Genomic DNA, 17,547 nt, shown 5'->3' with positions numbered 1-17,547 from the left:
ATCAGAGCGTTGCTCTTTTAAGACTTCTGAAAGCATGTTCCACACCTCGTCCCTAACAGATTTTGGAAGGCACTTCAGATTCTTAAACCTTGGGTTGAGTGCTGTAGCGATCTTTAGAAATCTCACATTGGTACCTTCTTTGTGTTTTGTCACATCTGCAGTGAAAGTGTTCTTAAAATTAACATGTGCTGAGTCATCATCCGAGACTACTATAACATGAAATATATGGCAGAATGCAGGTAAAACAGAGCCGGAGACATACAATCCTTCCCCAAGGAGTTCAGTCACAAATTTAATTAACACATTTTTTTTTAACGAGCATCATCAGCATGGAAGCATGTCCTCTGGAATGGTGGCTGAAGCATGAAGGGGCATATGAAGCATTAGCAGCATTATCTCCCATAAATGTAAACAAACTTGTTTCTCTTAGCGATTGGTTGAACAAGTAGTAGTACTGAGTGGACTTGTAGGCTCCAAAGTTTTTCATTATTTTGTTTTTGAGTGCAGTTATGTAACAAAAAATATCTACATTTGTAAGTTCCAGTTTAACAATAAAGAGATTGCACTAAAATACTTGTATGAGATGAACTGAAAAATACTATTTCTTTTACTATTTTTACAGTGCAAATATTTGTAATAAAAATAATATAAAGTGAACAGTGTACACTTTGTATTCTGTGCTGTAACTGAAATCAATGTATTTGAAAATGTAGAAAAACTTCCCAAAATATTTAATAAATTTCAATTGGTAATCTATTGTTTAACAGTGTGATTAAATTGCGAGTAATTTTTTTAATCATGTTTAATTTTTTGAGTTAACTGCAATTAAATTGACAGCCCTCGTTTTAACTATGCTCCTGAACCATGAACATGAGCACTGATGAGGATCTCATCAGAGCTAAAAGACCAGATAGTATTTTAAACGTGTTGAGAGCTACTGAGTTGTAATCAGGTACCCTAACATGGTGGTAGTTACACATTATGGTGCAGGTGGGACATACAGTATCAGTTCTAATTCAGCCCTTTTTTCATGATGGAAAGCTGTTACTATGTGACCACTGTTCAGTGACTTACATTGAAATGTGCTGATGGTCTGTGTGTAGGACCTAGTTTACAGATGTCCACTTCCACAAAAGCACTTCTGGCATTAATTAGTATCCACCCTGGCAGTGTGAAAAGAGAGACGAACACTGAATGGGCCATGTAGTCTGGGCTGCACTATCACCCTTAGAGGTAGTCCCTCTACTACTTCATAGCTGAGGCTGCACTGGTGGGTTGTTATAGAGAAATGTGTAACTGCTTCGTAGTCAAAAAGTCAATTTATTATTTCATCCTCTTTTAAAAGAAAAAAAATGTTATTTTTATGAAGAACCCAATCTAATTGCATGAAGTGAATTGGAAGCTTTTATATTGACTTCATTTCGGAGTTGAATTGGAGATAAGAGGGGAAACACATTTAATCAAAATCAAGTACACGTTATTTTGCTAAGGGTCTGAAGTCACATTACAGTGTGTTACAGAAAATTCACAACTGCCAATCAAATAGACTTTTTTTTTCTTCCAATGGGACTTAAACATGCACTTAAAATTAAGCATATCCTTTAAGTGTTTTGCTAAACTGGGATGGTACCACCAACATGCTTAGAGTTAAGCAAATGCTTAAGTGCCTTGATGAATCAGGGAGTCTGCCAGTTTAGGCTCTGTGATACTTAGAGAACTGGACAAACAAAACAATACTACTGGGCAGAGGGATTTAGTCTCAAGAGAAAGTCAAAGGGTTGCATGTAAGAATGAACAACATGCTGGAGGCAATATTCTGGGAGCTGGGGCAAGGAGGATGGTGAGGAGCCAAGTAAGGAAACAGAGTAGATGATCACAATAGTCCCTTCTGATCTTATAAGCTGAGTCTATGACTTTCAACAGCAAAAGAACACTGGTCAGACTACTTGTTCTTTTTCCTCCAGTGGTGGAGGTGCACTGGGAACAAGGCTGTGTCAGAAAAATAGCGCAGAAACAGGTGCATTCCACACCTGTTTACCAGATTAATTACACTCATAATTAATCAGACTGATTAATAACAGCTCAAGCCCTCTGTAATTATATGTGCTTATTCATCATGGTATCTGAACACTACAATTAATAGGAAGTGGACATCTCTATCCTGTGGATGGCTTTGTAAAATCTCAGCACAAATCTTGCTTCCCATAAAACATACAGCAAACTAGTCCAATTATTCACTGGTGAAAGGGAAATTGGTTGACCCATAGTTCTGAACAGCAGTGCTGATTCTGAGTTGACATACTGTAATGAAGCACTGTAATGAATTCTCAGATTGCCATGGACTTTTGCTATGACATTTTCCTCATTAATTATGCTGACATTGTGTGCTGATCTCAACCCTTGCCCAAACACTATTTCTTGCAGATGTATTTGTGACAATGTTGTTTTGGAATGCTGGTTTATCTTTATTGTTTCAATTTTTCACAGATCTGTAACTAGATGAAAAACATATCCCTGCAGTGCAGAGAGAGAGAGTGGCTTGCTTGCAGAACAGGACAGTAAAAGAATCTGCAACCCCAAATCACTGTTTAAAATAACAAGTTGGTTCCTAGTGAATGCAATACGTACATTTTCTCTAGGTCACCGAGTCCTGAGAAAGCTCCTTTTGCAACGACTCTCACCTTGGTGAGGACAAATCTCCTGAAAATAAAGAAAATTCATGCTGATTATTTATTATGTATATCACAATACTACCCAGTGGCCCCAGTCAGGATCGTCGTTCCACTGTTCTCTGGATGGCACAAACACAGAGGCAGAGAAGATTTTTGCCCCAAAGAATTTACAATTTAAGATGTTGAGCTGTCATTGTCATCATCAGTATGGATAACTCCCCTGTAGCCCTTACGCTTTAACAGTTTGCCCTGAGCAAGGGGCAGCATGCTGTTGTGCTGCCACTGAAGCATCCCAGGAGGCCAAATGTCACTCAATGAGTCACAGTTTCCCTTTTGGTCTCCACTGCTTTGGCAGGGAGTAAACAGTTCTTGGTCCACACCTGGGATAACTATACTGTCCAATGCTTGGTGAGGCAGGGGATGGAGACATTCCCCATCCCCTCCTGCCCTCTCCCGCCCACCTGCATGTGGTGGTGGAAGAAATGGTTCTGTGGGGCCTTATTCACCTTCTGTACTGTGAGTGGTGGGATAGGTCACTGACACAAGGCACTAAAGGGTTGCCTTATACTCCCTGTACCTTGCACACAAGTCAGGCCACAATCTGACCCTAAATAATAGAAGTGCACAGACAATAGGGTGTCCGGTAATATCTGCTGTGGATGTAACTTTAGGAATCTATAGGGAATACTGTGTTTAACAGTTTGTGCTGATAATTACGCAGAGTATTCCACAGAATGGTGGTGGAACTAATGAGAACTTCAGAAAGTACTGCATGGTTCATGGAAGACTCTTTTCCACAAAAAAAAATCTAAGAACATAAATGTCAGTGCACTGCTTTAGGCCCCTTCTACTAATGAAGGTTCATCTCTTTTAGCAGAGTAAACACAGGAAAATACAGAAATGTGCTGTAGTGCTTAACAAACAAAAAGGAGGGGTATCTACTGGTCCTTGGATAAATAACATTATCCTAATTAAAGGCTTTTCCCCACAAATTTAATTATGTATAGTGGTGAAAAAATAATGAATTACTTATGCTAAAATTACCTGTTTATAAGGTTATTTAATACTACCTGAAAGGCCATTATGTGTTAGAAGCCAGGACACACATCATACAGTGTGTTGGTAAAGGTTTCAGAGTGGTAGCCATGTTAGTCTGTAGAGACTAACAAATTTATTTGAGCATAAGCTTTCGTGGGCTAAAACCCACTTCATTAGATGCACAGAGTGAAAAACACAGTAAGCAGTATACAGCTTATATATACAGTATATATCTTTTACAGCACATGAAAAGATGGGAGTTGCCTTACCAAGTGGAGGGTCAGTGCTAACTAGACCAATTCAATTAAGGGAGAAGTAGCCTATTCTGAACAGTTGACAAAAAGATGTGAGTATCAAAGGAGGGGAAATTACTTTTTGTAGTGACCCATCCACTCCTAGTCTTAAGTCAGGCCTAATTTGATGATGTCCAGTTTGCAAATTAACTCCACTTTTGCAGTTTCTTGTTGAAGTCTGTTTTTGAAGTTTTTTTGTTGAAGAATTGCCACTTTTAAGTCTGTTATTGAGTGTCCAGGGAGATTGAAGTGCTCTCCTACTGGTTTTTGAATGTTACAATTCTTAATGTCTGATTTGTGTCCATTTATTCTTTTGCATAGAGACTTGTCCAGTTTGGCCAATGTACATGGCAGGGGGCATTGCTGGCACATGATGGCATATATCACATTGATAGATGTGCAGGTGAATGAGCCCCTGATTGTGTGGCTGATGTGGTTAGGTCCTATGATGGTGTCCCTTGAATAGATATGCAGACAGAGTTCGCAACGGGGTTTGTTGCAGGGATTGGGTCCTGGTTTCATGTGCTGTAATATTTATATTGCTTACTGTATGTTTCACTCCATGCATCTGATGAAGTGGGTTTTAGCCCACGAAAACGTATGCCCAAATAAATTTGTTAGTCTCTAAGATGCCACAAGGACTCCTCATTTTTGTGTTGGTAAAGGAATTTATCCTTATTTCCAGAACTGCTGTTGGCAACTGAAATCACACTCAAACCCTTTCAGGTACAAAGACAGATGCTGGCCATAAAAGAAAAAAAAGGGACCTTTTTAATCAAAAAGCCACACACAGGTATGTCAAATATGCAATTCTCTCTCTCAGTCTATTTTTCCCCAGGAATGACATCTAATTGTTTCTTGAATTACCACAGAGGTTTTGTCTCAACAGCCTCACCTAATAGCAATTCCTTGCTTTTATCATCTCAGGGCCAAGAACTGTTTCCTAATGGTTGTTTTAAATCTGTTACCTTTTCATTTCCATTGATGTTGCCTTATTTTAACATCTGTACAGGGCTGGAAACAGGAACTTAGATTGATATTACCTACTGTACACCATTGCAGTTTATACCTATCTTTTAACAATCTGCACTTCAAGGCTAGAGAGACTTTCTATCCCATTGTTCACATCAAGTATTCACAGAATCTACTGTCCTCATTATGCTATGTAATTAGTCTAGAATTTCCACACGATGATCTTGTTTTAATTAAAATCTCAGGTAAGGATATTATCTTGCTGGAATTCCACTATAATGAATTTTTACTATGTAGCTGCATATCTTTGGTGGAATATGGCCCCTCATTTAGATCTCTGAATTTAAGTAGTTCAATATTTAAATACCTTGGGTGAAATTCATGTCTGGTTTAACTCCATTAACTTCCATGGGGTTATACCAGGAATGAATTCGCCCTCTCATATTTTCATTTAGTGAAAGATGATTGATTAAATCTATTTTGGACTTCATCATTCTCCTATTATTAATTATTATTATTATTATTATTATTATTAATTGAAACTGTTCAGAAATTGCTTCCATACACAGTGTCGCATAAGAATTGAGGCACTGAGATCATTATGCAAATGTTGAAGGATTAAAGAGCTTCCAGAAAAGGCCTAACCTGGATTAGGCAATTTGTAAAGCTTTCCCCAAAACACGGTGAAGGTAGTTCATTCAAAGCTATGTCTGGACTTTCATAGTTCAGCTAAATACAATGTAAGCCTTCAAAATACCCAGTAGGCTTAGTGTTACATAGCTGAACCAATTAGGGAACTGTTTAGCTTTGATCTACTTTGAAACCTGTTCCAAACACCATTTTGTAGCAATAATTCCTTGACTAGGGATCCCTAGAAGGCATGTTCAGTATGAACAGCCATATATATTTTTGCCAGTATATAGAAATGCTCTAAATCAAATCCTCTTGATATGGATGCAGAGCATCAAGATGTGTATATACCTCTAATTAAGAGCTGGATTCTGCTACTCTTTAGTTACCCATGGTTCATACAATTACACACGTGTAACTACATTCATGTGAGTAGGCCCATTGAACTCAGTGACACTACTCATATGAGTAAAACTACTTAGAATCATAGAATCATAGAATATCAGGGTTGGAAGGGACCCCAGAAGGTCATCTAGTCCAACCCCCTGCTCAAAGCAGGACCAATTCCCAGTTAAATCATCCCAGCCAGGGCTTTGTCAAGCCTGACCTTAAAAACCTCTAAGGAAGGAGATTCTACCACCTCCCTAGGTAACGCATTCCAGTGTTTCACCACCCTCTTCGTGAAAAAGTTTTTCCTAATATCCAATCTAAACCTCCCCCACTGCAACTTGAGACCATTACTCCTCGTTCTGTCATCTGCTACCATTGAGAACAGTCTAGAGCCATCCTCTTTGGAACCCCCTTTCAGGTAGTTGAAAGCAGCTATCAAATCCCCCCTCATTCTTCTCTTCTGCAGGCTAAACAATCCCAGCTCCCTCAGCCTCTCCTCATAACTCATGTGTTCCAGTCCCCTAATCATTTTTGTTGCCCTTCGCTGGACTCTCTCCAATTTATCCACATCCTTCTTGAAGTGTGGGGCCCAAAACTGGACACAGTACTCCAGATGAGGCCTCACCAATGTCGAATAGAGGGGAACGATCACGTCCCTCGATCTGCTCGCTATGCCCCTACTTATACATCCCAAAATGCCATTGGCCTTCTTGGCAACAAGGGCACACTGCTGACTCATATCCAGCTTCTCGTCCACTGTCACCCCTAGGTCCTTTTCCGCAGAACTGCTGCCTAGCCATTCAGTCCCTAGTCTGTAGCTGTGCATTGGGTTCTTCCGTCCTAAGTGCAGGACCCTGCACTTATCCTTATTGAACCTCATCAGATTTCTTTTGGCCCAATCCTCCAATTTGTCTAGGTCTTTCTGTATCCTATCCCTCCCCTCCAGCGTATCTACCACTCCTCCCAGTTTAGTATCATCCGCAAATTTGCTGAGAGTGCAATCCACACCATCCTCCAGATCATTTATGAAGATATTGAACTTGTATATATACTTGTGTGTATATAAGTGTTTGCAGAATCAGGACCTTACTTTGCAACTTTAATCTGAATAAGTCATTTTGTCAAGTAAAGTGCTACTCAGTGTGAGTAAGGATGCCAGAATCAGACTGTTTTTTAATGTATTGGAGCTGTTAAAATTTAATTGGTGTTTAATAGCTAAATCTTGAACATCACTTAGAAAAATTTAGGACCAATTGTTCAATAAACCAATGTGCCTAACTAGGCTGTAATAAAGTTAGTCTTATTGATGCAAATAACATTGAAGGCATGTCTACTCTGCAAGAAAATACCTGTGGCCGCCCTATGTCAACTGACTTGGGCTCCTGCTACAGGGCTATAAAATTGCAGTGTAGACTCTATTCATATAAACTTTTAAATTGCAAATTAGACACTTCACTAAACAAATATATAATCCAATTTGCACACACAGTCTACACTGCAATTTATAGCCCTGTAGCCCGAGCCTGAGTCAGCTGACATGGGCCAGCCACAGGTATTTTCTTGCAGTATAGATATACCCTACAAATCTAATTTAATCCAAAGAGGCTATTTGTTAAAATTATCAACTATATAATGGATATGTATCTATTACAACCAATGAAGTGATGTATAGTTTATAAATCTCAACAACTAAGTGTTAAGAATTGGCCTGTATTTAAATGACCTCAAATAATAGTTAAGTAGCAATTCCCTGTTTGAGGTATCTACATAAAATATAACCAACGACCGACCACTTCTTTAGTTTTTTTTTTTAGAATAATTTTAGTAGGGTCACATCTGACTAACATAAGTATTTGTGCTTAAGCATTTTTATGCCAAAACACAGAATAAGTCATAAGAGTCAAACTAAAAGATTAGAAAGGTTTATATACAATGGAAAGAAGCACATCTCTAATCACTGTACAACAGCCCTAGCCTGTGGGTGTTTTTATTTTGTGTTTATTTTTAGTAGCTGTATATGTTTTTTTCAATACTTAGTTGATTTTTATTAATTGCATTGTATAATAGCTGTGTGTGCAAATTGGATTATATATTTGTTTAGTGAAGTGTCTAATTTGCAATTTAAAAGTTTATATGAATAGAGTCTACACACTAATGGCCATAGCTCAAGCCCATTGGAGTGAACGGAAAGACTCCCAATGACTTCAAAGGATTTTTGGATCAGAAAAGAAATGGAACAATATAAAAAACACAATAAAACTTGAGTCTTGGGCAGAATTTATCAGAGTTCTGTTTCCTAATCCAGTTTCTTCTTTCAGTACAATCAGTGACGAGTAGCCAAGTGTCCAGGTACATGTTGTACTTTTTTTTTGTTAGGCAAATCATGGTGTCTAACCTCCATATACAGACTATCAGTCTTGCAAGTTGGAAGACACCTCTAATAGGTCATCTGGTCCCCTTCTGGGGTTTTATGGTAAGATTTTATCAGTAAGCCAGATTCTGATTTCATTTACCACGGTGTAAGTTTTGAAAAAACTCTAGTGACACTAAAGCTTTTATTATTATTTGTATTATGGAAATGCCTACTGGCCTCAACTGAGATTAGAGTCCCATTGTGCTAGGCATTGTACAAACACACAGCAAATATCCCTGCCCCAAATATATTACAATCTACATAGACAAGACAGGCAAATGTGGGAGGAGAAATAAGCACAGAGAGGTGAAATGATTTGCCCAAAATCACACAGCAAATCAGTTAATTAGCCATAAATGGTTCTCCAGGGTCCTGACTCCAGGAATTCCAGATTTACAGTATGTAACATAACTGAATCTGGCACATTATTCCTAAACCATCCCTAATATACAGTATGTTTCTCTATCAAGCCTTAAATATCTCCACTGATGGTGACACTGTAGTCTGCTGTGGAAGCTTGTTTCATTGCATAATTGTTTTTTTATAGTTAATGTTCTAATATTTAACATATATTTCCTACTCCAGCCTAAACCTGTTCTTGCGACTAATAAGGATAATTGATTTCTACTCTATTTGTAACATCCTTTTGTGTCTTTATGTACAATTATGTCTCTCCTCATACTTAGTTTCTTCGCACTGAATATGCTCAGGTCTCTCAACGGTTTTCCCAAACCTTTTATCATTTTAGTTACTTTCCTATGAACTGAAGGTCTGTCTTTTAGGAAAAATGGATGCAACAGTGTTCCATTTAAGGCCTGATCAGTGCAGAGTGGAAAAGAACCTTCACTTGTTGATTTATTCAGGATATAATACAGATAGATCTAGATGTAGTTATTTAAAACATTTCAGAGGCACTATTGATAAGAATCTAAATGCTGTTCAATAATCAATATACAACTTCATGTCACAATGAAAGAACAAACAGCTCAAGCACACAACTAACAAGAACCAGAGGATCTGGTGTAACCAAAATGCCGAAGCTACAGGTAAACCACCCAGCCAATGAAAAAGTTACCTGACACAGAAGATGGGAATTAAAAGGAGGTAGCAAATGATCATGAATAAGCTCACCTAAACACATGAGGCATGCCTCATGCTCTGAAGGCAGCAATCAAAGGATTCTATTGAACCTTCTCCTGGAGAAAGAGTTTTACAGCTGAAGATCCTCAGGCATGACAGACAAGAGATAGATGGTGTCAGGGACAGGGAAAGGGGCAGTCTTGTCTAATGGTTAGAACAAGAGCCCAGCCAAATGGTTAGAGCTGAGAACAGGAACTGGGAACCAGAGCCAGAGCCAGAGCCAGAAGCTGGGCAAAGGCACAGGGCCAGAACAGATGGGAGCGGAACAGGAACAAGGCTAGGAACAAGACAGTCACAGAAGAGATCACAGCCAAGGCAGAAGTGTTGAGTAGCTGCTGAGCTTAAATGCAGACCTGTTGTCTCCTTGCATCCAGTCCATCAGGCAATTCTGCCACTGCCCAGCTGGGCTTATTAACTGGCCTGAGAGCTGAGCTGACTAGCCCCAGGCTCAAGTGAGAGAACTCAAGTTCACAGTTCCTGACAGAAGGGGAAGCAGAGGCACAGAGAAGAAAAGTGAATGTCCCGACCTCCACCTGGTCCAAACTGAACTAATGATGGAAAGCAGACCCATCCCAGCATATAACAACTCTCAAGAAGGAATAGAGGGCAAGAAGTAATCATGCAAACACCTGGGACCTATATTATGAATAAGTCTTTAAAAAGCAGATAAATCAGAATGCAACAAAACTGGCATTTCAGGGCCAATTTTTTTTAAGTACCAAAGTTGGATATGCAAACCATGCATGGGTGCATAGACAAGTATTTGTGCATGCAAAACATGTAGTTTATGCACTAATAGGCATTTACACATGCAGATATATGTTTTGTGTGCACTGTTAACTGTTTATGCCTGAATGCAAATATATTTTGCATGTCTAACATAGACACCTAGTTTGGAGGACTTGGTCCTAAAATATCTTCTTGGCTGGCACCTGGAAGGCCATTTAGGCAAAGGCCTTTACCTAACCATGAGCTAGATTCTTATCCTTACTTCACAAAGTAGTTAAACTGAAATCAAACTACCAAATCCTATAGCAACTATTTCCAACAACTGCCAATAACCTTGTAGAATGAAGGACTTTTGCTTATTATCATAAGTTATATTAGCAAGAAAAGATTAATCTCTGCATCATAAAGCAAACATGAATTTAGGTCTTTCAAAATACTCTTTAAAACTTATTTTACTGACCTATTTAAAAGTCACATACAGTTAATCAGAAAGCATATGTGTTGTAGAATTATCTTCCTTGGCTCATGTAAAATGCAAATTCATGATGTTAAAATGAACTACATAAAGCATGTACCTAAACTTTAGAATTTAAGTAAAGTACCACAATAAAAAGAAAGAGCCAAGACTCAGTGACCATAATGCCAAATCACCAGATTCCGTTCCAAAGAAATAAATATGATAGAATTTGAAGAACATTTTACTTCAATTTCTGAGGTAATAGACTGATGTTATCACCTTCTAATCCTCTGCAGAAATGTGTATTTTGTCAGAAAGAAAGATTTACTGAGAAATTTAATTTCCTCTTTGCAAGTTTTCCCTCTGCTTTGTGCTCCAGCACAAACAACAAGAAATGAGTCTCCACTTTACAACAAAAGCCATGAACCCTTTTCTGTACACTATTTCTTTCTCTTGCTAATATGCAAAAAAGAAAAAAATAAACTGTTCCAAATTGTTATATTTTTTTCTTGATTGACCACTGGAACACTTTACTTTTTATGTAACAACATTAGCAAAATAGACGTGATGGACAAGAGCCACAAGTGATGTAATTCAGTGTAGCTTCATTGATCTGGCTCTAAGCTTATGATCTTATTTCCACTGGAGTCAATGGAAAATTCCTTTGGGCCCAATTCTGATCTCACTTAAACTTGTGAAAATCATGAGTAACTCTACTACATTAAATAGAGTAAGATCAGAACCAGTCCTACTGACATCGATAGGATTAAGGTCGGGGCAATGAACATAATTTTGCTAGAAAGGCCTATAAGTACAAATACATTAGCATAAGGATATTTTCCTCAACAGTATAGGAAAGGACCAGTATTTTCAGTAAGAAAAATACCTTATTAACAAATGTAGTGTGACAAGTTATATATAATCCAGTGGTCAATCCTGAAGCACGTGCATGAGAGGAAAGTGATCAGGAACAGCCAGCATGGATTCACCAAGGGAAGGTCATGCCTGACTAATCTAATCGCCTTTTATGATGAGATTACTGGTTCTGTGGATGAAGGGGAAGCAGTGGATGTATTGTTTCTTGACTTTAGCAAAGCTTTTGACACGGTCTCCCACAGCATTCTTGTCAGCAAGTTAAGGAAGTATGGGCTGGATGAATGCACTATAAGGTGGGTAGAAAGCTGGCTAGATTGTCGGGCTCAACGGGTAGTGATCAATGGCTCCATGTCTAGTTGGCAGCCGGTATCAAGTGGAGTGCCCCAAGGGTCGGTCCTGGGGCCGGTTTTGTTCAATATCTTCATAAATGATCTGGAGGATGGTGTGGATTGCACTCTCAGCAAATTTGCGGATGATACTAAACTGGGAGGAGTGGTAGATACGCTGGAGGGGAGGGATAGGATACAGAAGGACCTAGACAAATTGGAGGATTGGGCCAAAAGAAATCTGATGAGGTTCAATAAGGATAAGTGCAGGGTCCTGCACTTAGGATGGAAGAACCCAATGCACAGCTACAGACTAGGGACTGAATGGCTAGGCAGCAGTTCTGCGGAAAAGGACCTAGGGGTGACAGTGGACGAGAAGCTGGATATGAGTCAGCAGTGTGCCCTTGTTGCCAAGAAGGCCAATGGCATTTTGGGATGTATAAGTAGGGGCATAGCGAGCAGATCGAGGGACGTGATCGTTCCCCTCTATTCGACATTGGTGAGGCCTCATCTGGAGTACTGTGTGGCCCCACACTACAAGAAGGATGTGGATAAATTGGAGAGAGTCCAGCGAAGGGCAACAAAAATGATTAGGGGTCTGGAACACATGAGTTATGAGGAGAGGCTGAGGGAGCTGGGATTGTTTAGCCTGCAGAAGAGAAGAATGAGGGGGGATTTGATAGCTGCTTTCAACTACCTGAAAGGGGGTTCCAAAGAGGATGGCTCTAGACTGTTCTCAATGGTAGCAGATGACAGAACGAGGAGTAATGGTCTCAAGTTGCAGTGGGGGAGGTTTAGATTGGATATTAGGAAAAACTTTTTCACTAAGAGGGTGGTGAAACACTGGAATGCGTTACCTAGGGAGGTGGCAGAATCTCCTTCCTTAGAGGTTTTTAAGGTCAGGCTTGACAAAGCCCTGGCTGGGATGATTTAACTGGGAATTGGTCCTGCTTCGAGCGGGGGGTTGGACTAGATGACCTTCTGGGGTCCCTTCCAACCCTGATATTCTATGATTCTATGATTCTAAGTCCTGCTGCTCCTATGGTGAAATAGGTTTTCGGGTCCAAGAAGCCAGGGCTATGATTTTGGATTGGAAAGTCATATGATCAATTTAGAGGTTTTTATTGTAGAGTGTTTGTTGTTTTTGGCAATGCCTATTAATATGTAAAAAAATCATTCAGCACGTGTTCTAAGTTTCCCTTTAAACCAACCATACAAACCCTACAGGAGTCTCTGAACTTCATTACACCATCAGTTTTTAAGCAGAACTCAACACTGATTTGAAAATCCTGTCTAGTCGTGGGTTAGCAGTGGTCCCTCTCTGTCTGAATCATAGAATCATAGAATATCAGAGTTGGAAGGGACCTCAGGAGATCATCTTGTCCAACCCCCTGCTCACAGCAGGACCAATCCTCAATTTTTGCCCCAGATCCCTAAATGCCCCCCACAAGGATTGAACTCACAACCCTGGGTTTAGCAAGCCAATGCTCAAACCACTGAGCTATCCCTCCCCCCGGGATCAGTCAGTGCGAGACCACTCCACCTCACTACATCACTGAGCATCGCCCACGGTCAGGGAATTAGCAGAGCACAGCACAGACAATGTCTCCAGCCTGCAGTCCAGGCAGAGCTGCAAATGAATCTCTGGGCACCAGGCCTTCCATCAGGACAGGGCTGCAAACAGTTTAAGGTCTACAGTCTACAGTTAGGGCAGGGCCGCCAAGGTCCATGAGCCCAGGCCCTCAGTCAGGGCAGGGCAGCAAACCGTTTATGGCTCTGGCCTGTAGTCAGGGCAGAGCAGCACAGGGGTCTGGCATCCTAGCTCCAGCAGATGGCCGACAAACACATGCCTCTTGGCCTAGAGAGGGGAGGCTGCCATCCCAGGGATGGGGTGGCAGGGGAACCCGGTCTCACCTGACTCCACTGGGCCCCAACCCAGAGCCCTAACGGTGGCAGAGTATTTCACCACTGGGGAATCCAGCCACAACATGCTGACTGCAGTCTTCCAGCTCAGGTTCAGGCAGGAAGTATTTATCACTTTCAGCAGCTGCAGTCCAACTGAACTCCAGGACCCGCCCTTTATACATCCTGTCCCACCTCCTGACTTCCAGTGGGAGGGGTGAGGATGCTCTAGCTCTGCCCACTTGTATTCAGAGCGTGGTCCCTCCCCCTCTTGCTCAGTAGAAGGCCACTCCATCTCAATGCATCCTGTGTTCCCAGTTTTTCCTAGAAAGCTTATTTTATTGTAGCCATCTCATGCCTCAGTCCTCCAGAGCTAAATTGCTCAACCCAAGGAAGAGCTTCAGGAAGCCCTGAAGACAGAGGAACCAGCATCCTTCTCTTGCAGAGAGAGTAGCATGCAGCATGTGCCCAGTGGGTCCACAATCTTGCACATCCTGAAGCACTGGTTGCAATTAGGAGATCTAATAAAAACTAATGGCATGCTATTGCCCTGTAATTTCTAATTCTGAAAAGCTCCAAGTTCTTGTTATAATTTTCCAAGATCAAAATAGCTCAGAATGGTTGTTTCTGATGTTCTGTTAATGTTTGTCACCAGAAATTAGCTTCTGGAAACAATCCGGTAAATGTAAACTGGTTTCAGTGAGTGCTGAGGTACTCAGCACTTTTCAGAAGAGAGGGTAGCACTTACTAGTATCAGGCTCCCAGTTGGCCATTTTTCAAAATATGTGTTTTAGTTTTCTTTTGCTAACAAATGCATTTATTTATGTTTATGTGTAGGTCAGTAGACAGTTTCCCAGACTGTGGTCTACAAAGCACTTGCTGGTTGTTTGCAGCCACAGAGTTGCTAGCCTCCCAAGCATCTAAATATCATTAATTAGGTCCTAAGAACCCATGCGACTGGCTTTAAAATGATGAGATTTTAAAAAAATAACACATGTTGGGGTTTGTGACTGACTGTACCAGACTCTGAGGACCCTTGCTGGAGGCCTCATGGCCCTGCCACACCTTGCCCCAGAAAAGGGCCATGGAGTGGGTCCTCTAAGCTGCCTAGAATGGGTGTGTGGGACACAGCCAATTGGAGCCCAGCAGGCTAGTATAAAAAGAGCTGCAGGGCCAGAGTGAGAGCAGTTCCTTGCGGGAGCTAGAGGAGTGTAGACAGTGTGCCTGGCTGCCAGGACCTTGGACAGAGCAGTGCTGGCAGAAGCTGGAGGGAGCAAGAAGAAGCCCTGGGCTGGTTGCTGGGACTCCATTAGTAGGGCCCTGCATGGATACAAAAATGTGTATCTGCATCCAACTCGCGATCTGCAAAAATTGTTTGCAGATGCGGATATCCATGGATTTGAAGGCCTCTAAACAACTCCAACAGGTCAATGCGTAGCAGCGGTAACAGTGATGCTGGAACCAGGGGGGTAGGGCCCTCCCACTTTTGAAAAGTGGGGGAACCTGGCCCATCCACTTTTCACTGGCGCTGACCCTGCCCCTTTCCCCTCTTTTTCCCCCCCGAGGATCCACCATCCCTGTCATAAATATAAAGGGAAGGGTAACCACCTTTCAGTTTACAGAACTATAAAATCCCTCCTCGCCAGAGGCAAAACCCCTTCACCTGTAAAGGGTTAAGAAGCTAAGATAACCTTGCTGGCACCTGACCAAAATGACCAATGAGGAGACAAGATACTTTCAAAGCTGGAGGGGGGGGGGGGGCAAAGGGTCTATTGGTCTGTGTGATGCTTTTGCCGGGACCAGGTCAGGAATGCTCTTCAGAACTTCTGTTAAATTAGTAAGTAATCTAGCTAGAAATGTGTTAGATTTTCTTTTGTTAAATGGCTGGTAAAATAGGTTGTGCTGAATGGAATGTATATTCCTGTGTTTTGTCTTTTTGTAACTTAAGGTTTTGCTGAGAGGAATTCTCTATGTTTTGAATCTGATTACCCTGTAAGGTATTTACCATCCTGATTTTACAGAGGTGATTCTTTTACTTTTTCTTTAATTAAAATTCTTCTTTTAAGATCCTGATTGCTTTTTCATTGTTCTTAAGATCCAAAGGTTTGGGTCTGTGTTCACCTATGCAAATTGGTGAGGATTTTTATCAAGCCTTCCCCAGGAAAAGAGGTGTAGGGCTTGGGGGAATATTTTGGGGGGAAGACGTCTCCAAGTGGGCTCTTTCCCTGTTCTTTGTTTAACACGCTTGGTGGTGGCAGCATAGGGTTAAAGGACAAGGCAAAGTTTGTACCTTGAGGAAGTTTTTAACCTAAGCTGGTAAGAATAAGCTTAGGGGGTCTTTCATGCAGGTCCCCACATCTGTACCCTAGAGTTCAGAGTGGGGAAGGAACCTTGACAACCCCTCCTCCCAGGCCAGTATGGAACCCAGCCGAGGAGCTAGGGCAGCTGTGGGGAGCTGCGGTGGACCCTCCACCTGCCCACAGTTTGGGGTAGGGTGGGGCTGAAAGCAGCTCCTGGCCCATGTTCCCATCCCCAAGACTCTCCGTATGGCCGAGGGCAGGTGGAGGGTCCATAACTCCATGCTGGCTCCCTATAGTTGCCTGCGTGGCTCTCCCTGACCCAGTTCCCCCACCGCCCCCACTTCTCCCCAGAAACCTCCTTCCCCAATGCCTGCTCTACCCCCACCATACCTTGTTCTGTGATCTGGGTAGGAAGGCTACAATCCTGGGCAGTGCGGGGGAGAGCTTGAGTGGGGGAGAGCTTGGACATGCCTATGCAGCTGTGGGGGGCTGTAATGCATGCAGACTTGGCCCCAGGCACAGAGTGGCAATAACTACTCTCCCTTCATTGCACAGGCCCTTGCCAACGCCCTAGTTTAAATTACAACACCACAGCTCTTTCAAAATGGGGCTTGGTTCACTCCCTTCTGAGAGTTATTGTTTACCTCCTCTGTCAAAGCAACCTGGGGACTACAACTCCCAGAATGCCCAACAGGCTAGCTGCATGATTCAGAGAGCCGAGCTGGAGCCTGCAGGCTGCATGACAGCTGCTTTTAGGATGACCAGACAGCAAGTATGAAAAATCAGGACAGGGAGTGGGGGATAATAGGCTTCTATATAAGAAAAAGCCTCTAATATCGGGACATCTGGTTACCCTAGCCGCTCTGTTCTGGTGAATCTGTGCTGCAGACCCCTGCATGGAAACAAAATGTGTATCCGCTTCTGAGCTGCTATCCACAAAAAAGCTCTGTGGATATAAAGCAGATACCCACAGATTTGCAAGGCTCTATCCATTAGGACAAGGCCCTGATGTAAAGATGAAGAAGGTTGCTGGGCTGTGGGGAAGTGGCCCTGGAAATCAAAGCAGCAGTGTGGCTTAGATAAAGGGTCATGGCTGCTATTTATACGGTCCCTTGAGTAGTGTGCTCCTCATTAGCCACTGGGGGAAGTGGTCTGGACTTTGAGGCATCCCAAAAGGGGAACTGAACCCTTTAGTGGCCCAGCAAGAGAGCTGGGGCCTGAAAGGCCCAAAGAGGGTGAGGACATTGCCTCCAGGAGGGAAGTCCGGAGTACAGCTTGATACCAGGGCCAAGTCCATTGATAGATTACAATACTAACTAAGGACCTAAGCCCAAGGAGGTCTACGGCGAGAGAAAGTGCAGAGACGCACGCACTCAACCAGCGGTCACTCACTAGAGGTATGTGAATCC

General features: G+C 41.9%; 1 protein-coding gene across 4 annotated transcripts in view; it reads right to left on the bottom strand.

Moving 5' to 3' along the window:
- FSHR (follicle stimulating hormone receptor) overlaps positions 1-17,547 on the bottom strand; it is a 163,404-nt gene that overhangs the window by 94,244 nt on the left and 51,613 nt on the right. For all 4 annotated transcript variants that reach the window (XM_048842931.2, XM_048842932.2, XM_075127179.1 and 1 more), the window contains exon 2: positions 2,629-2,700. In XM_048842931.2, the coding sequence (XP_048698888.1) occupies positions 2,629-2,700 (72 nt within the window). The remainder of the gene's footprint in view (positions 1-2,628; positions 2,701-17,547) is intronic.

The sequence above is a fragment of the Caretta caretta genome, chromosome 3 (genome assembly GCF_965140235.1).
Source record: "Caretta caretta isolate rCarCar2 chromosome 3, rCarCar1.hap1, whole genome shotgun sequence".
NCBI lineage: Eukaryota > Metazoa > Chordata > Testudines > Cheloniidae > Caretta > Caretta caretta.
Note: the sequence above shows the minus strand (reverse complement) of the source record. Positions and strands in the feature narration are given on the sequence as shown.